Raw genomic sequence first — 10000 nt, 5'->3', positions numbered from 1 at the left:
AGTTGAATTACCCGGCGTGCCCGGTGGACAGAAAGACCCATTCTCTAACCAAAAGGTCACGGGTTTGATCCCCCGACACGGCCACGACATCCATCAGATTCACCTTGTTGAGCAAGGCTCTTGTGCCCCCCCTACCCGTTGAACAGGGTACTGCACGTGTCAATCTTCAGAGCAACGGCTATTTGTGTACCTGTCTGTATTTCATTTTAATGGGGACTTAATCTAATTGTTGGCACGGTAAAAAACAAGGTATATCTTCCGTCTCTTGTCCTCCCGTTGCGACATAAAATCGGGAGCTTTGATCACTCCCAGGACCGAAACAAGTGAGCCAGATCCATAAACGGACCTCATTGTGCTAATGAATTGCAGCCATTCCAGTAATGAAGGAGAGATAAACGGTGAAACACTGATGTGAACGGAGAGAGACATGCTAAAGCTGCTAAAATGTGCTGGAAGTTCTTTTTTTGTATTCATTTTCCATCCCCTATTTTTAGATCACTTGGATGAGGTCTTACTCATGAGAAGCTGTTGATGATAAAGATAACAACAAATTAATCTTGAAGTAGGCTATCTACCCCCGGGACAGGAAAGTCAGTATCATCATGGCGTTAGTTAGTACCTCCATTAATCCATCCAATCCGGGAACGCGTCTCTGTCATTTTTAGATGTCTTTGGCTATTCAAGAATAGCAGATCTGCAAGCTCATAGCGCGGCATCGAGTGCCGCGCTATGAGCTTGTAGATCTGCTATTTTTGAAAAATCTTGAAAATGTGTGCAAATCTTTGAATGTATACATATATATTTTTAAAGCAAAATTTGCAACTCAAATCTTTGCTTCTGGGGGGTCCCTGGAACAAAATATTTTGCGATAGGGGTCCGTGGCCAAATACATATCATTTTGGGGGTCCTTGTCTCTTTGACATGAAAAAGTTTGAGAACCACCGATATTATAGCAACATACGTTTTTTTTGTTTTGTTTTACTGTTAGGATTTAGAAGACATTTGTAGAATCCCCCCAGAAGCAAATATTTGAGTTACAAAACGTTCGCTTAAAAATATATATCTATTCAATGATTTGCACACATTTTCCACGATTTTTCAAATGAGCTTGTATATCTGCTATATGAATAGCCAAACAAATCTAAAAAATGACACACAGATCCGTTCCCGGTCTTAATGGGTTAATACCATCATGTACCAGGAATGTTTTCCAACGGATAACGATCTCTCCGGAAAAACGACGCCTTAACGGCCCAAGGGAAAGAAAAGAAAAACGGGGGGGAAAATAGTTGCTGAATGCTGAGCACGGAGGCCGCCGTCATACTTTGAATAATATGAGGTTACTCTTTTACATTTTAAAGCACATTTACTAATAAATACATACAAACTTACTGTACAAGAGAGCAAGGGCGTACAGGCAATGAAACAGACATATTTCTTTATTAATGAGCTCTAGGGAGAGGGGAAACGCCTCTGATGTTTCGGGATGTTTTGAAGTGAGTAGAATACTGAATATTTGAATCTGGACGCCCCCAAAGGACTGCAAAGGAAAGGAGAGAGAGAGAGAGAGAGAGAGAAATGACGGAAGGAGGGAAGCTTCCAACTTCAGGGTCAAATGAGGACTTGCGGGAGTAAATATTGTAATAAAGTTGCTAGGATCAAAGCTCCTGGACTCATCTGGTAAACCTCCCTCCTCGTTCCTGCGCTCGCCCAGACTCCTACGTTTTCCCCTCTCATCTCTGCCGCTGGCCTCCATCTCCGTCTGTCTGCTAATACGCCTTCCTCCTCTCTCTCTTTCTGTCTGTTTCTCTCTCTCTCTCTCTGTCTCTCTCATCTCTGTCTGCTAATACGCCTTCCTCCTCTCTTTCTGTCTGTTCCTCTCTGTCTGTCTGTCTGTCTGTCTGTCTGTCTGTCTGTCTGTCTGTCTGTTCCCCTCTGTCTGTCTGTCTGTCTGTCTGTGTGTCTTTCTCTCTCTCTCTCTCTCTCTCTCTCTCTCTCTCTCTCTCTCTCTCTCTCTCTCTCTCTCTCTCTCTCTCTCTCTCTCTCTCTCTCTCTCTCTCTCTCTATTTCAATTCAATTCAGAGGGGCTTTATTGGCACGAGAAGAAATACGTTTACATTGCCAAAGCAAAAGTGGAACAAAACAATCAAAACAAAACAATGTATGTACAATTAAATGGTAATTAAGAAATGTGTAAACAGAGCTGTGCTACGTTGCAACTATCTTTCTGAAACAGAACTGTGCATTGTCTGTCAGAAATAGTTATACATCAATATAGAAAAGGTTAGCTTGGGATAAACGTTTGAAACAAATGACAGCGGTATAGGCCTATTTCAATGTTTAAAATTCACTTGGCACAAAACCGCTGGGACAAATAGCAGCACATTTTTCAAATGTATTTAAAGGTAGTTGCTGTATGTACAGTATTTCTATGTTTCTATTTCTGTCTCCGTCTGTCTGTCTGTCCCTTCCTCCCACGCCCACACACACACACACACACACACACACACACACACACACACACACACACACACACACACACACACACACACACACACACACACACACACACACACACACACACACACACACACACACACTCCCTTCTCTCTCTCTCTCTCCCTCTCTCTCTCTCACTAACTCTCTCTATCTTGCCACCCACTCCATCTCTGGCCTCTATGCTCTGCTGGCAGATACTGTACATCCCTCCCAGGCCTCAGATAAAACATTAAGTGTTGCTTTAATGGTTTCACCGGGGCAGCGCATCGAGCGGTCGCTCACCGACTGCTTTCCCATGACGTATACGTTCTGCTGTGTCATTATGAGCCTCGTTCCCTCACTCTCATTCTGGATTCCAGGGCCCCTTGTGCCTTTGGAGAAATATCCCGGTAACAAACTAACAGTGGTGTAAAGTGATTGATTGATTGATTGATGTACTTTATTTAGTAAGACATGAGAACAACAGTACATGGAAGTACAAATTCACAATACGAGGTCTACTAAACTGGAAGACTCATTAAAGCACTGAGCTTGTTTCAAATGAGTTCCCCACGCACACCACACAACTCATGATGACATATAAGAGACAGACAGATATACACAGTACTATAGAATATCATACAATCAGTTTACAGGTTACTGGTATGAAGAGTGAAAAATACGTACAAAAGAAGAAAGAGAGAAGGGGGGGGGGGGGGAAGGTTAGGACTTGGACAGGGGCCATCTTTCAATTGCAGCCTCCTGAAGGTGTAACTTTAAGGCAGTTTTGAAAGTGAGTAGGGTTTTACACTCCTTTACTCCTTTTGGTAGGGCCTTCCACATGTTTGATGAATAGCATGAGAACGAGTTCATTCCCTTTGTAACTAGTAACTAAGTACATTTACTCTATAAAGAATACATCACATGGATGTACCTGGGACGTATCATCAGTGTTGTAGCCTGGGGTTGTTTCGGGTCTCGCAACATACACCCACGCCCAGGTGACCCAGCCGGGGTTGATCAAGCCCCAACTTACGTCCCAGGTAGCTACCCACGGTCAGTCCTATAGGGAAAGACAGGGCCAATCAGTCCGCTTCTCCAGAACTACTCTGCCGGAACTCGGGGGAGGCTCTGGCACGTGGAGGGACTAGGCTCTGTGGTTGGCCTCCTGGCCGGGCTCCTCCTTCGTCTCACCAGGTCCAGGACCTGAGCGCTGTACCAGATCCTCTGCACCATCCCGATCCAAACATTTCCTTCTGGCGTGATGGTTCCTTGGGCCGACACACTAGATTGGGCCGTCTAATGGTATTAGCTCCACTTGCGGTTTGCTTGAATGGCCCTCCTAAAGGCCTCACCGTGGGTTTGTTGGGCTTCTTCCTCACGGAAGACACAGGCTGGGGCGCTAACCCATACTGCTCCCGGTATGCCTCAAGTACTCAAGTACTGTGCTTAAGTACAATTTTGAGGGACTTTTACTTTACTGGAGTATTTCCAATTATCAGTACTTTTACTTCTACTCCACTACATCTCAGAGGCAAATATTGAACTTTTACTCCACTACAATTATTTGAAAACTTACTTTGCAGATATAAATTATTACATTATAAAACATACATTTACCATTTTGGCCCTATTTTATACTTAGGCTATTTGAAAATAGCCGTTCTACAAGCTCACAACGCATCGCATCGCGACGCGTTGTGAGCTTGTAGATCTGCTATTTTCAAACATTTTTGTACTTTTACTTTTGGTACTTTAAGTACATTTTGATATCAATACTGTTCTACTTTTACTCAAGTAAATGTTGAATTCCGGACTTTTACTTGTAACAGAGTACATCTACACTGCATTATTTTTACTTAAGTAAAACATTTTAAGCAAATTAAGCAACTATTGGCTGGAATTGTAATCGTCTGTGTGTGTGTGTGTGTGTGTGTGTGTGTGTGTGTGTGTGTGTGTGTGTGTGTGTGTGTGTGTGTGTGTGTGTGTGTGTGTGTGTGTTCTACAGGTGATCCAGATCAACTTTGAGGAGTTTGACCTGGAAATAGCCTACGATACTCTGACCATTGGAGACGGAGGGGAGGTGGGCGATCCCACCACTATACTACAAGTGTGAGTATTAACCTAGGAGCTATTATGTATCATGTTGCACTATATTTAGTTGCTGTCAGATAGAAACCTTGTATATCCATATTATGTTTTTTTAAATGTTTTTTCATAAATGAGTGCCAAACTTCGTCATACCAGAGTGACGCGCGAAAGTACCAAAAAATAGCCGTTGAACAAGTTCACATGTGTCGCATCATGACATATTGTGAGCTTGTAGATCTGCACTTTTTTTTTTTATTGTGAAATTGGTTGTCTGTCTCTGGTTTTTATAAATACTTTGCCAATGAAAAGTATTAACTAGCACGTGTGAGCTTATTCCAACTACTTTGGAACATGTCTTCTTTTTTTCCATATCCTGAAAAGTAATTGTTTTGCAGTTGTTCAAGTGAATGATGAAAAATATTCGTGGACTACCTTTTTTTTCCACTGACGGAAACTAAATATAAACTAAATAAAAACTAAGCTACGATGACTAAAACTAAGACTAAATATATTGACAATTTCGTCAACAAATAAAAACTAGACTTGAGGGACGAGTGGAGAAGAGATCCAGTAGAACTAAAAGACAAGTCATTTTATGTTTGGTTGCGCTCGGGTGTTGCGCTCTGAAAATAGCCGATCTACAAGCCCACAACGCGCCGCGCTGCGACGCATTTTGAGCTTGTAGATCGGCTATTTTCAGCAAGCAACCAAGTGTAAAATCAGGCATTACGACGCCATCAAGGCACCGCCAAAATACTTTTTTGTCGACAAAATCAACTGTAGATATAGTCGACTAAAATCTTATGATAGTTTGTCGACTAAAACTAAAACTTTTCAGATGACTGAATCAAAATGTTCTGTCAAAATCAACACTGCCTACTTTATGTTTTGGTTTGCACCCAGACGAACCACAGTGTGTCCTCAACCGCCCTGAATTCTCCCACATCATCCACACAGCAGCCGTGTTGGCAGATGATTGTAGTCCATGTTTGACATGTTCAGTTCCTTTAGCAGTGCGGTCGCTCACAGTGACAGTTCCGTGCGCGATGGCACTTTGCCTTGTGCTGATTGGTCAGCTATCACCCCTCCTCTGTCCTAATGTGTCACTCCTGTCACCCAGGGCAGTGGTTCTCAAACCCTTTCATGTCAAGGACCCCCCAAATTGATTTGTATTTGACTCCCTTTCGTGCCAGGGAGGGACCCTCATAAGAGAAGACTTTGTTCAAGAATAGCACGTCTACAAGCTCACTGCGTGGCTATTTTCGAATAGCCGAACAATAAAACAGGGCTTAAGCGTGTAAACCGTTCCTCATTTAGCCGGAGACCCCCCCAAGGACCCCTGGGGGTCCGCGGAACCCCACTTTGAGAGCCACTGACCCAGGGCACATAGAGGCTGTTGAACACCACGAGCACAGCCAGAGAGCTAAGTCAGAGAACCACAGGGAATACCACAGAGGGTTCTGAGCCTCTTAGCGCGCCTCTAACGCGAGCCTGTATTTCCATCCACTATATCAACTCAGACACAGTCACATGGCATTCGCCCTCGCTGAAGGCGAAAATAAGATGTCATGTCATAATCCTCCCTTTATCCCGCCCGGACAGAATTGCATGCCAAGTGGAAAGGCGAAAGACAAGGGTATGCATTTTGACTGCATTTTGTATGCATAGCCGACTGGGTAATTGCCTTATTAAATCCCACCCATCCCCTAAAACCCAGTGAAAAACAGTTGGAAGGTTGAGGTGTCAGCACTCTATAAACCCCACTGAAATCCTTGGCACGCACGCGGGCAATACAATAAGCACTGTCTTGCCTCATTACCCTTGCCTTGAGTGTGACAGCGTACAACGGGCTAATGAGAGGCAGAAAGTGTAGGCAATCACAGAAAGATATTTGAAAGTCAATGAGACAATATTCTGTCTGACAGCCATCTATCTATCTATCTATGTATATCTATGTACGGTATCTGTCTGTCTGTCTGTCTGTCTGTGGTTTTAATGCAAATATTGTCATGCCCACATCAAATCGAACATGTACTGGGGGAGCCATAGCCAGGTGGTTAAAGGGATAGTTCACCCCAAAAAATAAATGTTTCTATCGATTATTCACCCCACGGAGACTTGAATTCCTAAGCCAATAATTTGATCAAATTATTGGCTTAGGAATGCGACTAAAACCAAAAAAATATCCATGAATTCAAGTCTCCATGGGGTGACTAATCGAAAGGAAAAAAAAGTCATTTTGGGGGTGAACTATCCCTTTAAGGCATGTACTGCGTAGACTCTGGTGCCTGACAGCGAGTCTCAGGTTCGATTCCCAAGCGTGGCGGACCCTTGCTGCATGTCACTCCCCGGTTCTCTCGCCCTGTTTCCTGTCTCTCCTCACTGTGGACTATCAATAAAGACATAAAATCCCCCGCCCCCCAAAAAAAACCTTAAAAAACTTTAACATGTATTTTTAATCACAGTAACACTCCAAAGTTATGAGTGAACTGAATATGCTGCCGAAATCGATCTGTGTTTACAAAGAACCTTTCTGATTCAACAGTAAAAGCTGATAACCCCCCCTCCCTCCCTGCCCCCGGTTCGTTCATTAGTTTTGAAACGTTTTGACAAGCCCCTTGGCAGTGCCGCTGTTGTTGTTGTTGTTGTTCTATCCCGCCTATTCATTTATTTTTCATTTTTGTAATTTCCTTCATGATTTGATTACTGTGTTTTCAATTACTTTCTTCCTCTGTTCCATTACTGTTCAGCAGCACTAAATAATAACGGACACTATTGTATGGAAAATATGGTAATATTCATGATAATAACAGTGTTGAGTACAGTATAATGATGAGTATGATGATGATGATGATGATGATATGTCAGTGACAATCATGTCAGTGATTACATTATAACTATGGTTGCTGGCGGATGGAAACCTCAGATGACCACTTTTGTGTGACACTGTAGTAAGACAAAGTCATTTACGAAAAAAACAACAAAAACATAAAAGTTAAAATATGGAGATACAAGGTTTCTGCCCGACAACAGGGCTATAATAAAAAAATGACACGATGATGCCGTCTGTGTTGCAGCCTATCAGGGAGCTTCGTTCCGGACCTGATTGTCAGTATGACTCACCAGATGTGGCTGCACCTCCAGTCTGACGAGAGTGTGGGCTCCATAGGATTCAAAATCAACTATAAAGGTAAGCACAGGGAAAAGGAAGTGTGTGTGTGTGTGTGTGTGTGTGTGTGTGTGTGTGTGTGTGTGTGTGTGTGTGTGTGTGTGTGTGTGTGTGTGTGTGTGTGTGTGTGTGTGTGTGTGTGTGTGTGTATTTGCGCTATGCACAGACCAGTGGTGGAAGGTAATACAGTACATTTACTCAAGTACTGTACTTAAGTACAATTGTGAGATACTTTTACTTGACTTGAGTATTCACATTTTCCAATGCTTTATACTTATATTCCACTACATATCAGAGGCAAATATTGTACTTTTTAATCCACTATAATTATTTAAAAACTTCTTTTTTTTTACCACAAATAATAACCAATTAAGCCCTATTTTATACTTTGGCTATTCAAAAATAGCTGATCTACAAGCTCACAACAGTTGTGAGCCTGTAGATCAGTTAATTTTTAAAAGATTGAAAAATGTTAATACTTTTACCTTTGGCACTTTAAAGAGGTGGTGCCATGGTTTTGCACTTTTTCTGTTTGTCATGTGTCTATGAGGTTGATAGAACTTCATTAAGCCCCCTGGTGGTCAAACGTGCCAATAGAAAAACAGAGCTTTAATGACGCAGTAGAAATATACCCTCCCCCTCATTATCATAACACAACAGGTGTGGGCATGAGGAGGAGGAGGGACTAGGACAGGAGGCGGAGAGACTGGTTCAGGTGGGAGGTGCTAAGGTGAGAACCAGGTATATTTAATGAACTGTGTTCATTGGAACAGGCGTGTCCACATAAAAACACAATTTTAACACTTTCTGTACACTTTTTTGAAAAAACTCTTCCTCCTAGTATAACCATAATACCTGATGATCATGTTTCAGGGGGGGGGGATCACTGAAAATCACGGCACCCCGTCTTTAAGTATAGTTTTGATGCACATTCAAAAGAAAAATTGAATAGAGGCCTTTTACTTGTAACAGAGTGTTTCTACATAGCGGTTTTGCGTACTGCTGCACTTCCATCACTGGCACAGACATAGAATATAAATGAAGCAGGATGTTTGTTTCTTGTCATGTCTGTCTGTCTGACTGACTGACTGACAGGGGACTGTGTGTACAGGCTACCCTCGGTGCCTATAGTAGCTTACAGAGTCTAGTTTAGCCAGGGGCTGCTGTCTGTATAATTATGCTATGTTCGCATGTCGCCCAGACAGCCTCTGGTTTCGCTACCGGGGGTCTGTCTGCATGTCCCGGGTCTCTGTCAACGACAGATAACTGCATAAATAACAACTTTAAGACAGAGTTCAGAACATAAACATCTGCTCGCTGTCCTCAGGCACAGACGCAAACGTGTGTTTTTTTTTATTTTTAACCAGTCGTTGCTTATGAGTAACTTCCCCTTTGAGATCACTAGGAAACTTAATGTAGAGAAAAAGCTGAGACATGAAGCTCTATTGCTCTTTTGGTTTGAGGCTGGCGTGGAGAACCCCGCTGAGCACGATGTAAGAGCAAAATGGCTGCCGTCTGAACATGTTTAACAAGCCGTAAAGTAGCATACAGTAGCAGTTGATGGGCTGTACAGATTCAAGATATAAGATTTATTTATTGTTTTTTATTACGTAATAATAATAAGATAATAGCTCAGATGTATATAGCGCTTTTCTAAGTACCCAAAGTTGCTTTACATAAAGAAAAGGAAGGAACCAACTTTATTAAGAAATGAACGATAAAAGATAAGTGCTAGATTGAAATGATAAAATTGTGTATGCTGGTACTACAGGTAGACAAGCATGACATTCCTTTTGTTCTTGTCCTTCAGACATTGTGGCAGCAATGATAATAACAAGCACATGAACAATAACTGGGGAACAATAGAGAAAATAGCAGGAGAATTTAGGCATTTAGCAGACACTCTTCTTATCTAGAGCGACTTATAATAAGCAAGTGTATCACACGCGTAGAATGCAGAGAGACAGTGTAGTGCTAGTGCCTCAAGAAACTAGGATACAAGTTAAACCAAGAACCTAGCATCAGTCTAAACAATTCTATCAAAATAACAGTCTGTTCATTGAATCTATAAGATGCTAGGTAAACAATGAACCTGGCATCTTTTTAAATAACATGCTATCTGAAATGACATTCTTAACATTGTGGTCAAGAATAATAAATAACAAAAACCTTAGAGCAAACAAGATAATGTCTGCGTGGTAGCCATATTTTTGGTAAACCGCTAGCCTCATTGGAGGCAGAAGTTGGCAGGAAGGGGTACAG

General features: G+C 42.2%; 1 protein-coding gene across 1 annotated transcript in view; it reads left to right on the top strand.

Annotated features, from left to right (window-relative positions):
• csmd3b (CUB and Sushi multiple domains 3b) overlaps positions 1–10000 on the top strand; it is a gene marked incomplete at its 5' end in the record, with an annotated part of 624567 nt that overhangs the window by 424055 nt on the left and 190512 nt on the right. Inside the window, 2 exons of the mRNA XM_084079659.1 lie at positions 4487–4590; positions 7647–7759. Of these exons, the coding sequence (XP_083935785.1) occupies positions 4487–4590; positions 7647–7759 (217 nt within the window). The remainder of the gene's footprint in view (positions 1–4486; positions 4591–7646; positions 7760–10000) is intronic.

This window comes from Gymnoscopelus microlampas (genome assembly GCF_963454915.1).
Source record: "Gymnoscopelus microlampas genome assembly, chromosome: 15".
Taxonomy (NCBI): Eukaryota; Metazoa; Chordata; class Actinopteri; order Myctophiformes; family Myctophidae; genus Gymnoscopelus; species Gymnoscopelus microlampas.
Note: the sequence above shows the minus strand (reverse complement) of the source record. Positions and strands in the feature narration are given on the sequence as shown.